Here is a 17,683-nt window from a genome sequence, read left to right as displayed (position 1 = left end):
ATAGAAGTTCATTGTGATGAGGATAGCGACCGAAGCGCGCGAGCGCTCTAAGGCGCACTAACGTGTAGCCCACACTTACAGATACACCAAAACAGAGCGAAAGGCGCGTCTATGACGGCGCGGCGGCGTCAATTGCGCATTGCCTTCGCAGCAGACGCTAACTGGGTGTCTATGTCTCACTCCAGCGAGGGCCGCCTCTTTTGTTCCCTCTCTTGTGCAGGTGTTTCCTCCTCCGTGGAGGAGGTGGCGAGCTTTCTGCTCGCTTCCTTTGTTTGCTTAAGCCTTTTCTCAGTCTGGAGCTGACTGATGATGATGTACTCTATTCATGTGGTCCCTTCTTTACTCAATGCATGTAAGCAGATTTTTTGACCCTCCCCATCGCTGGGATGGAGGGACAGGCGGATGTGACCCCTTGCGAAGGGGGAACGGTGCATGACGAACGAAGATGCAGCGCTCCCTCCTCTCCCCGCTTTTCCTTCCACCGTTCACCCTTCACCTCCTTCTCGATTTCATTTCTTCTTGCGAAGGCACGCCAGCCGAGAATGCTAACAATAATTAGTAAGCGTGAAGAGGTCTAGTGCGACCTGCAGCTGTTGCGTGCAGCTTCCCAAAGCTCACCAGCGTGCGAAGGAGGTGCTCGCAGCGCCACGCTAACCGTGATGGACCCCTTCTTCGGCGTGCAGCGGCGCAGGCGTCTGTGTGTAGGATGCTGTTTCACCACTTGCATGACCTTTCGTACCTCCTTCAACTCTCTGCATCGCTCTCCTTTCTTAACTCGTCATCCCTGCGATCCTACTCTCCTATCGTTTTCCGATGGTGAACTAAGTGAGTAACAGCACCACTCTGGACAGCACGCGCGGGTGAAGCAACGTTGCTTTTTCACTTGCCCACGACGTCACCCCATACTTCCTCGCGGATACCGGAAAAGGAAACAGTGGGAGGGCCCACTGTATCTTCGATTGAGTCTCCTACAGCCCCCCTACCTGTGACCCTTCCCCGCTCCACCCTCCTCCCCCTGCATCTCTGCATCCTTGTCCGTTGCGATGGTGCGCCGCAGCGAGGCGACGAAGGGCGACAAGAAGGGCCGCCGCAAGGGCAGCAAGCTCGCGCGCGGCCGCGGCAATGATGAGGAGAGACAGCGGGCCGGGAAACTAATGCTGAACAACCCACTGATTCCACCCGAGCTGGACGAGGACATCGACGACGAACTCGCCTTCAACAGCGAGGATGAGCGCTTGTACGGTGACTTTTTTACCGAGAAAGCGTCCACAAAGCCGAAGCTGTCCAAGAAGTCGTCGGCACGTCAGTCGTGCGGCTCTGCCGCACACGATGATGACGACGACGACGCACTCCTGGAGGACGGCCTTGCTGTGGTAGGCAACTCTGAGAGATGCAGGTCTCCATGCAAGGGCGCAAGGAGGAAAGACAGCCGCCGCGCGGCGGCGGAGGCTGACGACGACGTCGAAACCGACGACAAAGACGGCCAAAGCAGCGGTGACGATGAGGACTACATTGACCTCAGCGACATGCTCGACATGAGCATGAAAGCAGATAAGAAAAAGAAGCTGGCAAAGGTGAAGAAGGCATCACGAATGACGGAGTCAGGAACTAAGGTAGTCAAGAAGCGTCGAGCCTCGCAGCTGACAGACGAGCCAGAGTCCGTGTTCGGGCTAGCGGACGCCTCGGCAAGCGGCGGGGCGACCTCGTACACGAGCGCGATGCAGCGCATCATGCAACAGAGGGAGGCGTCCACGGACCACGACATGGAGGCGGTGAGGGACCGCATCAAGCGGTCGCACCAGAGCAAGCACAACCTCGTTGCAGTGGACGCCGACGACGTGACGAAGGACCGTCTCACACGCAAGGAGGTGCGCGCCATTGTGGATGAGGCAATGGAGCGCTACACGCCGATATTGAAGGAGCTGGACTCCGCGAAGCACATCCGGTTTCCCATGCAGCTCCCAGACAGCACCCCAGTTGCTTCGTCTGTCGGCGGCATCGTCGCCGCGGCCGATGCCCAGTTCCGTTCCGACCGAGCCGTCACGCCGGCCCTCTCCAACTCCCTCGCGTATCGCTTTGGCAGCAAGATGGATGCGCTGCTGTCCAAGGCGGGCCTTTCGCGTCGCCAGGTCGGCGACGGGGCCGACACACCGAACTCCATGGGCAACTACGTGAACTTCGACGATGCCGTTGCCGATGGGGCGCAGCGCCAGGGTATGGAAGACGGAGAGGCCCCAACCTCCGGGTACGTGGCAAAGCTGAAGGCGATGCTGGCGTACGAGAACAGCCGCCGCAAGCGTCTTAATCGGATCAAGAGTAAGACGTACCGGCGCATTCTACGCAAGGAGAAGGAGCGTGAGAAGGAGCGCCGGCAGAAGGCGTTTGAGTTGCTGCACCCGGAGCTGGCTCGCCAGCGACTCGCGGAGCGCCTGCTCAAGGCGCGCATAGAGGAGCGTGTCACGCAGAAGCACAAGAACACAAGCGCGTGGGTGAAGCACGCGAAGCGGTTTGCGCAGTTCGACGAGAGCACTAAGGACGCCATCGACGATCAGCACGCGACGCACCAGCGGCTCATGCAGAAGATGGAGCAGGACGCCGGTGAGGAAAACTACGAGCGATACGTAGCTGGCGACAACGAGAGTGAGGCCTCCAGCGAGGAGGAGCGGACCGTAGACGCGCTCATCGAAAAGGTCGGCGCGTCTGGCGGGGCACCTCTTAGCCGGCAAGACGTCAAGAGCATCCTCTGGAGCAGCGTTGACGCAGTGGAGACCGACGAGAACGCTGCGGCAGGGACGATGGCAAGCCCCATATCCAAGGCCCGCGCGGAGCTGCGCGAGATGAAGTTCATGAAGAACGCGCGCGAGCGTGAGGAGAAGGACTACGAGGATCAGCTCGAGGCTCTGCGGCGCGATATTGAGGCGCACCACCGAGAGGAGCGCGCCGGCAGCGAGGCGCAGGGGAGAGAGGCGGAGGAGGAAACAGGTTCCACGAGGAAGACATCGAGCAGCGCGGCACGGCCGTCTGCCGCAGCCGGCCGCATTACGTTCAAAAAGGGCAAGAAATCCGGTTCTGTGGAGCAGATTCAGCTGCGGAGGCAGAGCGGCATTTGCATCGAGGCCAACGACCACGGCGCGGAGTCCTCCGGAGACGTGTCTGAAGACGTGGAACTCGTCTCTGTCGTCTCTGCTTCGTCTGTCGAGGATGGCGGAAAGCCGTCGCCAGTGGCAGCGAGGGACACCGACGGACGGCTAAAGGCACAAGGCCCGGGAAAGGAGAAGACAAAGAAGGCGACGCCGTCAGCTCCGCCAACATCTGAGTTCGCTGGTGCCCGCAAGGACGCTCTACTGGAGCGCAGCTTGCTAGCGAAGAAGGTGACATCGACCCGAGTCACCATCCTGCCCAAGAAGCGCGCGCGTCCCGGTGAAGACGTGGCAGCGGAGGAGTCGGCGCCGTCGGCCAGCACACTGGTGGGCTCGGCGAGCGTCCCTGAGGAAGATCTGCGACTGAACCAAGAGTATCTCATCTCGCGCGCCTTTGCCCAAGACGATGTGGACGAGGACTTTGTGAAAGAAAAAGAGTCGCAAGTAGAGGCGATCATGCGTCCAGAGGACAAGAATCAGAGCCTTCCTGGATGGGGTGAGTGGGGCGGCGAGGACCCGGAGCTCAACAAGCGTCACCAGGAGGCTGTGCTGCATCAGACGACGCAGCGGCAGATCGAGAAATCTTTTCTGCTGAAGAGCCGAGCCGATGCCGCGCTGGAGCACGTCATAATCAACCACGACGGTGTCGAGCTGGTGCCGAATCGCATGACCCTTCACATGGTGCCCCGCCCCTTCTCCAACCCGCAAGAGTTCGCCCGTTCCATGCGCCAACCGCTGGGGCCCGAGTGGACGTCGGCACTCTCATTCAAAGAGGGCGTGCAGCCACGGGTGGAGGTGCGTCAGGGACAGTCGCTTCTCCCTCTCGACCTCTCCCTCCGCAAGCCGAAGGCGAAGACAAAGCGCCGAAAGATCGAGGCGATCCCCGCCCGCGCCGCGTAGTCGCGTCCTCTGCTGCAGCTCTGCTCGCGCCGTTCACGTGCCCCTCGCCCTTCTTCCCCGTCTTCATACGGAAACATACAGACAGACTCACACGCGCATCAGCATGCGCGCCCATCGAGCAACAGAACTGATGTGTGGGGCAGTGCACCGGAGGAGCGAGTCGCGGCGAAGCGGAGTTCGGAAATCGAAACGGGGCGACATCTTTGTAGCCGTTTTCATCTCCTCCGCTGTTATGCATCCGCTGGACGATTTGTGGTTATGATGTGACACGCCGCCTTGGCGACGCGATTGTGCTCCCGCCGTTGTCTTCATCGTCCTTCTGTCTTCTACCCCCTCCTGTGTGCGCGTGCGTGTTTTTCATGTGTTCGGGTATGTGCTAATCGTGTAAGTGCATAAACGCAGAAGCTGGCGTGTGCTTGTAACCGTTCACGCTCATTGATGATGTTCCTGTTCCTGTTCCTTTTCTTTTCTTCTTCTTCATAATGGCGAGCTGGACGCCGAGTAAGACATCGCACAAGCACACTTGCAGACACACCCACACTTCAACATGCAACATTCAGCGTCGTCTCTTCGCTGCTCTGTCGCTTGCTTGTCCTGTTCGTACAGGGAGAGACTTGTGCTGGCGACTGCATGTGCGAACTCCAAGGCTTGCTAACATTCGCACGCCCTGGCGTGTGCCACTGTCTTTTCTCAAACACCTCTCTTTGTCTTTCATGTGGGGTACCGGGAGGAGGAGGACCTCCGCTGGAGGACAGCGGGAAAACTGTCCGATGCGCACACTATCGGCATCGTGTATCGATGACACGCTTCGCCTCCTCCCCCCCCCCACCATCACCCACACTTCATGTCTGACTGTTTGTTTCTCCCCACTCCTCTCTCTCTGCTTGATCAAAGTATTGAACGGACCCATTGTCTGTTTTATCTGTTTTCGCTGTTCTTCGTCTTTTGCCCTCGCTGCCTCTTTCTCTCTCTCACGGGGCTGGACGTACCCACGCAGGCACGCACACATCACCAGCTCAGCCGCGTGCTCGAGCTCATCTTGCTCTATGCTGGATGCTTGCTTCATCTGTTCTTTGTTTCTCCAGCCTCCCTCCCTTCCTTCGTCCTTGAAAATTTGAGCCAGTGCATCGCCAACGCTTAGGGTCTCAACTCGCAGTGCTGGTGGCACTGCTGCGTGGTTTCTCTTTCCCTGTGTAGGTGCCCAAGCGGCCCCCGCCAAGAGGGAGGAGTTAGAGGCGGGAGACCGTGCACAGCTCCGGCTCTCTGTGGTATTCATTCTTTTCGTCTTGCAGCGCGCGCCTGTGTGCGCGTTCTCTGCGTAGTTCCTCCGGAATGAACACGGTGGGGTGTGAAATAGCCTCGCTGCTGGAGGTTCTCAGCAGCTCAGAGGAGGCAGCTATATGCCCACTGGCAAGCTTTGCACGCGATATTCGCTCGTTGGTGGACACTGGACAAGCCGAGGACCTCGGTAACGTTCTCGCGCAGCGCTCCGCAGAGCTGGTGAAGGAGGAGGAGAAGTTGAACGCATCGAAGGAGATGATCTCCGTCACGTATGACAAACTACGTGCGGAGATGACTCGCGTTGAAGCACAAATGCGGTCACAGGAGCGCCGCCTGCAGGAGGTGTCGCAGCAGAAGAAGCTGTGCAAACTGGCCCTCAACCTTTACTTGGCAGGCGAGGTGCCGAGCCTCGTAGACGCTGACGGCATGGCCGTGCCCTGTGCATCGCCAAGCTTGCCGGATATGATGAAGCGCGGTGCCGAGGACGGGGGGGAGGAGCACCCCAACAAGGCAGCACCGGAGCCAGCACCGATGAAGAACTCCCCCACCTCCCGCCCGCATAGGCCAGTGCAGGCCGTCGAGAATGACGTCAGTGGATCGGCAAAGAACGGGGCGCTAACGGCCTCGCCCCGTTCTGGCCTCGCAGCGCTCACGTCGGACGGCCTTCTCACACTGCTCCGCCTGCCAGACGTCAAGGAGAGCGTGCTGCTGAACGCGATTGAGGGCTACACGCAGCAGCACCTCGAAAAAAATAGCAACTGGATGGCGGCGCAGAGCTACCCCGACATCCTGGCCGTTATGATGGCGGTGCTGAGTCACCTCAGCGAGCCGCGGCCCCCGGTGCAGCTCGCGGAGCTGCGTTTGCTCGGCTATGCTCTGCAGTCTTCCCCGGCTCCTCGCCAGTCTGGCAACAACGACAATCTCTTCAAAGTATTAGATACTCTCGTCCGGGATGGCCGAGCCGTGCCCATCCTCACGAACCTGCTAAACAGCGTGAACGACGACGTGAAGTGCGAGGTGCTGGAGTTTCTGGCACCGCTCGTGTGTGAGACGCACGCTCTCATCAACGCTGTCGCCTCCAACGCCCTCAGCGCCTTTGCGCGGAAAGAGTTTCTGGCCGCGAACGGATTGGAACCGCTGGTGAACATTGTCATTGTAAGCACTTCCGAGGCAGTGTTGGAGCGGGCGCTGATCTTCCTGTGGGGGCTCCTCACCAAGGACGAGAAAGTGGAGCATGGAGGCAGTGTGGACGCATCTATTCGCTCGCAGGCGCGGGAGCTGGGTGGGCTACGAGCAGTGCTGGACCTTTTGTACACAGACTCTCTGCCTATATTAGAAAATGTTTCGATGGTGATCGGCTACATCACGCGAGAGGACGCCTCCAAAAAGGAAATACGTGAGATTGGCGGACTGGAGAAAATCACGGCAACGCTGCGCCACCCGTCCGACTCGATCAAGACCAAGATGGCCGGTGCGGTGTGGAACTGCGCATCGAACGCCGACAACCGCAAGCATCTCCGTGAGCTCGGCGCTATTCCGGCGCTTCTAGAGTTGCTTCGAAACCCAAGCTCGACCGCCATAGACAACAACACATACGAATTCGTGCGAGAGAATGCGGCAGGCGCGCTCTGGAACCTTAGCGTCGAGACGGAGAGCAAGGCGCAGATTATCGAGTACGGCGGCGTGCCAGTGTTGGTGGAGGTAATGTCCTCGTCGAACAGCGTTGCGGTGGTCGAGAACGCATCTGGTACGCTGTGGAACTGCTCCGCGACGGCAGAAGCCCGCCCCATCCTCCGCAAGGCTGGTGGCATACCCGTGCTCTTCTCTCTTCTCAATCACCGCAAGCCGATCGAGCCTTCGCGGTCCACCGCTGTCAAGTCCACAATGCCGCTCAGCGAGAAAATCATCGACAATGTCGCTGGAACGTTGCGCAACTGCGCCATCAATGACCAGAACAAGCCCGCCATCCGCGAGTGCGGCGGAGTCGAGCTGCTTGTGGCGAAGGTAAAGGAGGCCTATCTTAGCTCGAAGAAGAGGAACAGTGCCGACAAGACGCCGTCGCCGCTCTCTCCTTCGACGGTCGACAAGCTAGTATCCACGCTGTGGATTCTGACAACATCGCCGGAGATCAAGCACTCGGTGCGGTACGCCGGCGGTATTGAGGCCTTCACGAGCATTCTCGAGATGTCGTCGCCTAGCATCGCTGGGGGCAGCAAGGCAGCCGGGAAGGGCGCGAGTCTGTTTGCGCCACTGCGCATGCCGACTGCCACGAGTATGCTGGGTGTCGAGGCATTCCAGGCGGCGTACAGTGCGCCAGCCATCGGGAAGCTGCCGTTTGCGACGCCGTCCTTGTCGGTCCCGATGAACGTGAAGGAGAAACTAGTAGGCGTGCTGCGCAACTGCAGCACCGTCGCCGAGAACAGGCCGGCTATGATACAGGCGGGGTGTGCCCGGTGTCTTGTGGCCGTTGTACTGGACTGCTACGCGCCCGCGACGGTTTTCCAAGCGAACGCCGTCACCCACAAGAACAGTCGCTTCCAGGAGCCGTCGACGCAGCTGAAGGAGACCGTGGCGTCAGCACTGTGGCACCTTTCTCGCGATGACAAGGAGACGCCACGTGCCCAGGGAGGGCTGGAGCTCATGTGCATGCTACTTCTGTCTCCGCAGCAGCCCTCCGTAGTACTCGAGCAGGCAGCCGGCGCCCTCTCGTCGCTCACCGTGAACAACAACGAGAACCGCGATGCCGTCCGCACACACGGCGGCCTCTCCGCCCTCATCCGCCTCGTCTCTGAGTATCCGCAAGGCAACACAGGCAGCCGAGCTGGGAAGTCGGATGTGTCGTTACACACATACGCCGCCCTCAATGCCCTTCTCACGATTCGCAACTGCACCGTCAACAGCGACAAAAACGTACGCGCGTGCTACGAGGCGCTAACTGACAAGAAGTCTGCCTTCGGATCTGCGCTCCTGTATATGATCGAGCACGGATCGGAGGAGTGCGCAAAGGAGGCGGCCCTGACGGCAAAGAACGTGTGCTTCATACCTGCTGCTGCAAGCTACTTTGTGCAGAACAACGGCGTCGCACTCGTGACGTCGCTGTCGGAGCGCGCATCGTCTGATTCGGTTCGCCGTGCCGCTGCGTCGCTGCTGCAAGTCCTCTCCAAGGCAGAGAAGAAGTGATGGGTGTCTGTGTCTCTCTCTGTGTGGGGGGGGGCCTGGGGTTGGGGCTGCCTCGCGGTCGCTTGTTTTGACCTTTTCTCATAGACTGCACACCTGCGCAGTTTTCTTAGTCGTTGTTGCAACGTGCTGTGCGTCTCGCTCTTTGCTCAAACACACGTTGTGCGAGGGACGCTGACAGCACTCCGCTACTGTTGCAAGACAACGTAGAAGGGGAGGGCGGATGTAGACATGTTTGTGCACCGGGCGTAGACCACGCCGTTGGGAGTCTTTTGTTGAAATGGTTTCCTGTTGAGCGCTGCCACTGCCGTGCCGCACAGCATGCTTTTCTGATGTCAGCCACGTACAGCCCTGTGCGATAAGGGAGAAAGTGCGAGGTACGTGCGCACGGTTGTACGCTCAAGGTATGAGTTTCAAGGAATCGGACGGTATAACCGGCTGTCTTGCTTGCAGGTATTCAAGCCTTGCAGGTGCGCTTGTGAGTGCCTGTGTGTGTGTGGCGAGATTGATATACCTGTCCCTGTTGCGGTGCTTTTCTCGGCTCTTTTTGATTTTGTCTGCAGAACGGTGCGGCGGCGTGTCTTCTGCCTTGCTTCCCCACAAACATCTATCACACATCAAGAAAAGAAAAGGTGCGCACCGCTGCGTTTTGTACCAGCAGACATAAACACACACACACACACCCACACCCACACGCACCTTCTACAGTTGCCCTGTTCCCCTGCTCTCTGATCCTCTTTCCTGTGCTGGAGGTAAGGAAGCGATGGGGAGAGGTTCTGCGTAGGAGGGGCCGGAATGAATGTGACAAGGCCTAGCGCCGATGCTGACCTTCGCACCGAGAGAGAGAGAGTCTGCCATCATGGATTGCCATATCTTTCGTGAGACAGCAGCCTGTTCCCCCGCGGGTGAGGAGGACACAGCATCGCGCTTTTCCGAGAAGTGTGCGTCGTCGTTTTGCCGCGGCGTAACTCTGCTATTATTCCCCTTCCTGCTAGTCACCTACGTCTTTTCCCTCTCTTCGCACTTCCTCGTACCTTTTTGATCACGGATCTCGGCTTCTCTCGCCGATGTGCAGCACGGCTCTGTCTACCTTTGCCTGGTTCTCAGCGCTGTCTACGTTTCAGTCGCAGTTCCGGGCCCTCTCACCGCAAGTGTAATAGAGCGAAAGATAAGGAGCTCCAATTCAGCAACAACGACGCAGATTACTGGCCCCGGACACGAAAGGGCTCTCGTCATCGCTGTATCAGGGCTCAGGCTGCCGTGCCGCCGCCTCCGCCATCCGACACGCTCACACATACACAAAAAAACACGGCGCGAGCAAATTGGGGTCGTGATTTTCTGTGTTGCCTCCATTCAAAGTGTTGCGTATTGTCGAGATTGTTTTCTGTTTTCCTGCGATTTTGCGAGGCGAATGCCGACGGCCACGGCGCGCGATCTCTCCGGCAAGGCGCCGTTGTTCGTCTACCTCCAAGGAGGAGAGCGGGAGCGCCTGCCCACAGGAGAGTACATTCGTGTGGTGGCACAGTGCAGTGGGGCAGACAAGACGGTGAACCGCCACGATTTCGCATTGCATAACCGCGGTGCGCGGCTCTGTCGCCTACTCGACTCCCTTTTAGACTCTGTCGATGTGGACCTGAAGCGCAAGGTAGACCCGGTGCAGGGACTCATTCCTCCTGTAATGCTGCCGCACGCGACGCGAGAGGGTTGTGAGTGTGTGTTCCGGTACCTTGAACTCATACAAACACGCGTACCGACTCTCCTCAGCAAGCCGCTGCGCGCTCCGCTGGAGGAGCTGGTGTGCGAATGGGAGATGACCTACCTGCTTGAGGACTGCTTCCTTCCAGGCGTAGCGGTCGAAACGAAGACGTCGGCGGCGCTGTGCCATACCCTAGCAAAGAGAGGCCCCCAGACAATGGACCGCGTCTTAGAAGTGGCGATGTTAGCCGACTTTCTTCTCATCGAGCCGCTTCGCGACTTGACGTGCGCCCTGCTTGCTTCTCTCGCCCTCAGTGCCGGATCGGAGAAGGAGCTGCTGCAGCTCTGCGGCCTCGACCACGTCTTGACGGAGGAGGAGCTTGAGCCGCTGTACATGCAGCTTCCCTTTCTACGCCCCGAAGATGGACTTGCGTAGAGCACACCGCTCCCCTCTCCCTCTAGTGTGTTGCAACAGAGTTAGCGTGTGATGTGCGCGTGCAGCCGCATTGAATGCGGAATGTCGGCACGACGCACTGATGACTACCTCGGTGGCTGTCACACCTCTCTGCCTTCCTCCTCCCCAGTCGCCGACGAATGAGACGTGGTGTCGCCGTTACCTCGATCTTTTTCCGTTTTACTTTCTTGTTTCGTTTTCTTTTCATTGCAGTCCTTGATGATGAGGGAGGCCTCCATGCGCGGTGTCGCAGGGCCCAGTACCCCCGCCCTCTCTCTCTCTGGAGATGCCGGGAGGCCACCCTATCGATGATCAAGTGCCGAACCACCTGTGGTGGTGACAGGGTCGCCGGCGCCGGCGCCGTGCTGGAGGTCCGGGCGACGTATCGCTGCTGATGCAGTTGGTCGGGTCCTGGCCGGGCGTTGCGTCGGGGCGACCGGCGACAGTGAACACGCGTGTGCCATCCATATGATTCGGCAGCGTGTCACCGCGTCTCGAGAGTAACCCGCCCGGGCCCCTACACCGCCCACTGGTGTGCGGGCGGGGGGAGGGCGGGGGCAGCGGCGCCCGCGCCCATTCCGAGAAGGGAGGGAGGCACCAGCTGGCGGCCGGCGAGGCGGCGGGTGGGTGGGGTAGAGCTCGAGGGCAGATGGCCGTGCTCAGATAGCTGAGTCGGCAGCACTGCTGCACCGCGTGCCTGCCGCTTCTTCGCGCGAAGCGGGGGGGGGGACTGTGACAGGCCGTGGGTGGAGCGGAGCTTGCCTTGTGTTGGAGTGGCAGAATAGGCCATGTGAAAGAAAAACCTTACCCTGTTTTGTATTGTTGCTTGCTAAGGAATTCATCTCCGCTGAAGGTTACATACGTGTTCGCACACACTCAAGCAGTCTGAAGGCCGCCAGCAAGTATGCAAGCAGAGGTGTGGCCGCATGTTTTTAGCTACGTAGTATATTGCATAATAACTCACAGACAATTGAGAATGGGGCACCAGCGGGCCTTCGCTTTCTCTCGTCGGTGCGAGCAACACGAGACACGATGTGGTGAGGTTATGCGAGCTCCTGTCGCGCACGTGCGCGCCGGCGGGGATCTTCCTTGTGCCAGGTGTATCACTCTTGTCTTCAACCACTCATGCCTTCTATTGCACCTCATTCTTCACCTTCTTTTCGATTCCTTCTATCTGCTCCTGGGCGCGCGTGACCTATCTTTTCGGCATTCTCCACACTGCCCACTTTCACGGATCCGCGACGGCGAAACACTACCCTGTTTTTCCGCGTTTTTATCGTGCTGTACTGCCGTAAGCGGCTGCCCGTATTTCGGTGCCTCCTCGATTGCGCACAGCAAGTCTTTTTCTGTCCCTTGCTCTCGTTGTCGGTGTCCTCTGCGAAGCACCGGCTGCCTACACCAGTTGTCGTCTTCTATTTTCCTTCCTCACTCCCCCTCCTCGTGTGAGTGCGGGAGTGTGTGTGTGTGTGTGCCTCCTGCCCGATCGGGACTGCTGCGACTGTCTCGGTTCTCTCTCTGTCACCGAGTGCGCGTTTGCGCGCGCAGGCTTCTGTTGGCACGTGTGTTGCTGTGGTTGCCCTCCTCACACCTTGGGATGATGTGTTGCTCCCTCATTACTTCCCGTCTCTCTCCAATCTTTCGTCTTTCACTGATTTTTGCGTTTTGCATATCGTGACGTGCCGTGTGAGAGTCCCGTGCTCTTTTTGCTTCCAAACGTTCTCCTGCTACACCCGCTCCCCTTCCTCACCCTCCTGTACCACCACCGCACAACGGCATTGCCGCAACACCTCTTCTCAGTCGCGCCTTCTTTCCATATATCTGCACCGCAGACGTACAACAAACTCGCTGGCATTAGCCCCCCTCCTTTGTGTGTGTTTGCTTCTCCTCTCTCTTCGTCGTTTATTAAATCTTCTTGGCGCTGGTGATGGTGAGGGCTGACTCGTTGACTCCCCAAAAAAAAAATTTTTGTTTCGGCCGCTGTTGCGCTTGTTTTCTCCTCTGCTGTTCCCGTGCTTTGAAGCAGACAGCAGAGGCGGGGTCTTTCCGTCTATTCTACGCTATCGTGTCGCGGTGAATCGATAAGGGCGACGTCTGATGACGAGCCAGTGGGTACAACTCGTCAAGAAGCAGCACCGTACGTACATACATTCGAAAAAAGAAATCAATCTATCCCAGCAGCAGAGACGGGCTCGGGGGGGCGCCGCGTTCCCTCCCTAGGCCCTTACCGCACCCTCTCTCTCTTTCTCAGCCGTCCTCTCTCTCTCGCCATCTGTAAACATCTGGCTAGCTTCTTATTCTCTACTTTCCTTTCGCGAGTGTGCGCATGTGCCTGTGTGCGTGCAACGCCCTTTTGATCGCCTGTCGTATTTGCTCACGTCGCACATTGTGCGCAGCCAGTGGTGACTTCTACTGGCGACTTAGGTCGGACGGGCCACACACAGGAGGGACAATGCGCAGAGACGGTGGAGCGTTTTCGCGGACATCGTCACCGCGGTCTGGCACCTCGCCCATCAGCCCTGCCGACGACGAGGATGAGTACATGGGAAGTAGCACGTCCACCGCTGGGCCGCCACCCGAGTCCAACACCATGACCGGTCGCTTCACTCGACCGCAGTGGTCGCTGGCAACTGGGCGACACTATGCAAGCAGCGGGCACTCAGCCGCCAGCTCGTGCAGCACTCACACGCTGAAGGTGAACCAAACGGAGAGCTACCGGCCGGGTCCCGATGACAGCGGCACATACAGCGCGAACCTGCGTGACTCGCCTAGCCGCACGATGAGCAACACCAGCGTTTCGGTCTCCCCCATGGACAGCAGCAGCCCGCAGGAATGGGGCCGTTCCTTCCGCCTTTTCAACTCCTGCCGCTTCCTCACCAGCGCCTCAGGTTCACGGCAGCGTGACGGCAGCATTGGACAGCTGTATCGCAGCACTTTTCTGCATGGCCGTCAGGGCCGCGGCAGCAGCGTTGGGCCGGAGGCCGAAAGGCCACTCCTCGGCAGCTCCATGATCCACCAACCACAGAGCAGCTTCTTTGGCGCCTTTAGCGGGCAAGGTGGACGCTACTCCTTCTGGCCCCCTGATGTGAACGCCAGCGGAGTGCTGACGGCCGCCTCGCCGTACGCCGCGTCCAACCCGTCCGCGCCTTTGTCAACAGCGAGCCCCCTATTAGGCTCTTCTCGCTTCTTCGGGACGGGGATCTCGCCTCGCGGGCTGGCGGACGGGCACGCTGTGCATCGTGTCGTCGCGTCGTGCGCAATGGGATCGGTGGTGTGTACTGTCTCACCAGGTCAGAACGAACTGCCTTTGGCGATGAATGCCTTACGCACGCACCTTGCGCTGCGCGGCAAGACGATCATTCAAGGCGATGCCGCGCACCCGCTGGAGATTCGCAAGGGCCCCCTTATCGGCGCCGGCGGCTTCGCGAAGGTCTTCGCGGGTGTGGACACGGTACGTGGAGAGCTTGTCGCCATCAAAGAAATCGACATCTCCGGCGTAGACGACGTGAAGGCGCTCAACGCGATCGAGGCGGAATTCGCCCTCCTCAAGTCGCTTCATCACCCCAACATTGTCAGCTACTCCCTCTTCGAGCACAGCAAGTCGCAGAAAGTCTGCCGCATTGCGATGGAGCTGCTGGCTGGTGACTCCACTCTCCACCTGCTGCAGAAGTTTGGGCCACTGACGGAAGCGGTGCTGCGCATCGTGGCGCGGAGCGTCCTGCGCGCCATTCGCTTTATCCACAAGGAGGGCATTTTTCACCGAGACATCAAACCAGCGAACATCCTCGTCAGCCACCGCGGCGAGGTGAAGTTGTGCGACTTCGGCTGCAGCAAACGCGTGTCGGAGCTGAACAAAGCAGCCAGCTGCATCATTGGGACACCAGTGTACATGGCCCCTGAGTTCATCAAGGGTGAGGCTAATCACAAGGCGGATATATGGTCGATGGCGTGCGCGCTTTTTGAGCTGAGCACCGGGCTGCCGCCTTGGTACCACTCCGGCGTCAAGGACAATCTCCCTCTCATGTTCTACCTCACGACAACGTCGGAGTCTCCCATGGTGCTGCCCTCGCCAGAAGCCAAGAGCGAGTTCTCCGCGGAGTTCCTCAGCTTCATGGAACTGTGCTTCACACGCAACGTGGCAAATCGTCCAGAAGCTGACGATTTGCTGAAGCATCCGTGGATCACGGGGTCGCGGCTCGCGCCGGTGCCAAACCTGCCCAGCGCTGTCTTGTCTCTCCACCAGGAAAGTTCCGCCGTGTTTCGCGCCTTTGGCTCACCCGGGAAGTCGTCCACGTTCTCCAGCCCGCGAGACTCGGCGGCGGACCGCGACGACATGAGCTTCAACGGCAGCGACGGCTTGCAGAAGTCCGTCTCCACTACCCCAACTCTCAGCCCCGCGGAGGAGGAGATGGCGTGCCAGCAGGAGTTGGAGACCGTGGCGGCGGCGACGGCGCTGGAACTCTGCTCCCTGCTCGTGTGCTCACTGGAGATCCCCCCTCGTACCGCGCAGGAGACTGTGACAGGGGAAGTAGGCTCGGGGACCGGCGACACGAGTCCCTCGCTCACGCGCACCTTCTCGATCCACTCACCCGCTCTCAGTCATCGTGGCGGCGGTGTCAGCGCAAGCGTGGCCGAATTTCTATCCCCTGTGTATACGCCAGAGCATTCCATAGTGCACGAAAACTTCTACTACAGCCAGGTGCCACTTGGGGCGTCCGCAGGCAACTTTGTCTTACCGCCCGGACTGGACTTGGATGGGGCACCGCCGCAGCAGCAGTACTTGCGCATCAACGAGGAAGGCAACCTTGATATGGTTTACCTCCCCGGTGACGAGATGGAGGACTCGGTTCACGGCAGGTCCACCTTCGGTGACAGCGTCTACGGCTCCTTCCACGCTGGGCGTATTGTGTCCCCAGCGCGCAACAGCTCGTTCAGCAGAGGTACCCTCAGCCCGCGCGTTGCGGCGGGGCCGAACACCGTGGGCGTGGCCGACGGCCCTTTCTCCCCGCTTCTCGGCATCAGTGGCGTCTTCTCTCGCAGAGAGTCGCCATCGCGCGGGGGCCCGTCAGTTCCGTCGTCCCCGCAGGGCATTCCCGCGCCGCCGCTGCTGTACCGGCCCGGCCCGTCGACAACGTTTGTAAGTCAGCCATCCAGCCACACCGGCTCTATGCATACGTCGCACGTCTCGCCGACGTCCACATCCAAGGCCGGCAGCAACGTCGACGCCGCGACGCCTCACACCCCGCGGTCTAACTCGCCCACTTCTACGCAGCGCAGCGAGAGCTTCCGCGGATTGCCGGAGAAACTGAAGACTCACGCTGATGGAAAACTTCACATGTCCTTTTCTGTCAACACCGCCCCAGGATGCGCCGTGAACGTGGAGCTGAACGTCGATGTGGCTGATGTGCAGTGCAAGGTGGTGGACAACCAGCCGAACTTTGTGGTGGCCTTCACGGATGACGTGCGCAGCCAAATCGCAAACAAGATTAAGGAGGTGGCCGAGCACTCGTCGTCGGGCAAGCCTGCCCAGACTGCAGGCACTCATGCCTCATCCCTGAGCCCGTTGTGCGGGATGGAAGCGCGGCGATCGGTCTCTGCGGGCGGCGGCCACTTTTACAACTCGCCGTTGTTCGCTGCCGCCTCGAAGGCCACGCCGCGTCCGCTTTCACGGGTCTCCACCGGCAGCGCGCAGCGACTGGTGGCCGTCCCGCGCGAGGCGCTTGCCGGCTATTCGTCCTACTCTGGGGAGGAGGGCTCCGACGTGGACTCCCACACGTCTTCGCCCGTGACGGCGGGCTGGAGTGAACGCGTGGGCAAGTAACAGCCGCCCCACGCGGTTTATTCCACCGAGCATATGGGCTCCCCGGGGAAGGTCACGGTCCTTGGTATGACGATCAACCTGAGCCTACATCTTTTGCGCGTCTTTTTGGTTCGTGTGTGCTTGATATTGGATGCAGGGATACACGATTCGGAGTGCCCTCGTTGGACCATGAACATTCGGTGGCGCCTATAGTCGAGTTGTGAGGGCTCCAGCGACGATTAAGTGCGCACCTGCTTCATTTTTTCTGTTCTCAGCGGCTGTGTGCGCATGGTATGAAGGTTGGCGTGGCGACATGGCTGCGCGTTGCTTTTTCCCCTCTCGCACCTGAGTAGTCAGACATCAAACATACAAGCAGCCGCACACGCACACAGAGACACGCGTATATGCATATGATCTCCTCCTCTTTCCCTGCGTGCTATTGTGTTTCACGGTTTCCTGGTTGCGCTTGATTGTCGAGTATGGACTCTAATAGTCCCTATTCATGCCCCCCCCCCATCACCACCTCGATCCCCCAAGCGAAGAGAATTGCCGTGATTCGCTTCTTGTGCATTGTCAGGCTTTGGATGCGATTGTGTTGCTGTGCGCCAGAACTGCTGCGTTTTCCTCCCTTTCACACTGTTATGCGTGACGGACGCTACAAACACCCACCCCTGGATAGGAGGAAGCGCGACTGCGTTAGTTCGTTGGTTTCGCGATGCCTCCCTGTCTTTTCGCCACCACGCCATCCATCACTCGACGCACCTTGTCCCAATCTTTCCTTTTCCGTGCGTGTGTCGCTCGTGTGTGCTGCTGCTGAGGCACGGAAATGTGTAGGCGGAGTGGAGGTTTTGGGGATTTGTGATGCGATGGTAAAGAGAATATGTTCGACCAGACCGCGAGAGACAAGAATGTAAAAGAAAACGGAAAGGAAGAGGGGCAAAACACTGCCCAGCGCTGACGAGTTGCCGTACACCGCATCGCTGACCACCGGCTGACTCGACCGCTTATCTTTGCTGCACAGGGCAGCTGGAGTACGCGCAGTACGCCGGCCACCGCAAGGACCCCCACTGAGTGCGTTTTTTTGTACGCCATTTCTCCTTGGATTTGCACGCCATCGTCGGGCATGTGCTTTGTGTGTTTTGCTGTTCAACGCATTCGTTTCTCTGCCACTCCAACACAAGGCAAGCTCCGCTCCACCCACGGCCTGTCACAGTCCCCCCCCCGCTTCGCGCGAAGAAG

At 59.3% G+C, this 17,683-nt stretch overlaps 4 protein-coding genes across 4 annotated transcripts; all 4 read left to right on the top strand.

The window, feature by feature from the left end:
* Positions 1-1,043: 1,043 nt before the first annotated feature.
* LDBPK_320150 (hypothetical protein, conserved) lies at positions 1,044-4,040 on the top strand (the record flags this gene model as incomplete). Its single annotated transcript, XM_003863386.1, has 1 exon — positions 1,044-4,040. One exon carries the CDS (start codon positions 1,044-1,046, stop codon positions 4,038-4,040), a length of 2,997 nt encoding a protein of 998 aa, XP_003863434.1.
* Positions 4,041-5,372: 1,332 nt separating this feature from the next.
* LDBPK_320140 (hypothetical protein, conserved) lies at positions 5,373-8,501 on the top strand (the record flags this gene model as incomplete). Its single annotated transcript, XM_003863385.1, has 1 exon — positions 5,373-8,501. The coding sequence occupies one exon, from the start codon at positions 5,373-5,375 to the stop codon at positions 8,499-8,501; it is 3,129 nt and encodes a 1,042-aa protein (XP_003863433.1).
* Positions 8,502-9,909: 1,408 nt separating this feature from the next.
* LDBPK_320130 (hypothetical protein, conserved) lies at positions 9,910-10,629 on the top strand (the record flags this gene model as incomplete). Its single annotated transcript, XM_003863384.1, has 1 exon — positions 9,910-10,629. One exon carries the CDS (start codon positions 9,910-9,912, stop codon positions 10,627-10,629), a length of 720 nt encoding a protein of 239 aa, XP_003863432.1.
* Positions 10,630-13,234: 2,605 nt separating this feature from the next.
* On the top strand, positions 13,235-16,465 carry LDBPK_320120 (protein kinase, putative; the record flags this gene model as incomplete). The annotated part of the gene is made up of 1 exon (XM_003863383.1): positions 13,235-16,465. One exon carries the CDS (start codon positions 13,235-13,237, stop codon positions 16,463-16,465), a length of 3,231 nt encoding a protein of 1,076 aa, XP_003863431.1.
* Between the last annotated feature and the right edge of the window lie 1,218 nt (positions 16,466-17,683).

The sequence above is a fragment of the Leishmania donovani genome, chromosome 32, assembly GCF_000227135.1.
Source record: "Leishmania donovani BPK282A1 complete genome, chromosome 32".
Classification (NCBI taxonomy): domain Eukaryota; phylum Euglenozoa; class Kinetoplastea; order Trypanosomatida; family Trypanosomatidae; genus Leishmania; species Leishmania donovani.
Note: the sequence above shows the minus strand (reverse complement) of the source record. Positions and strands in the feature narration are given on the sequence as shown.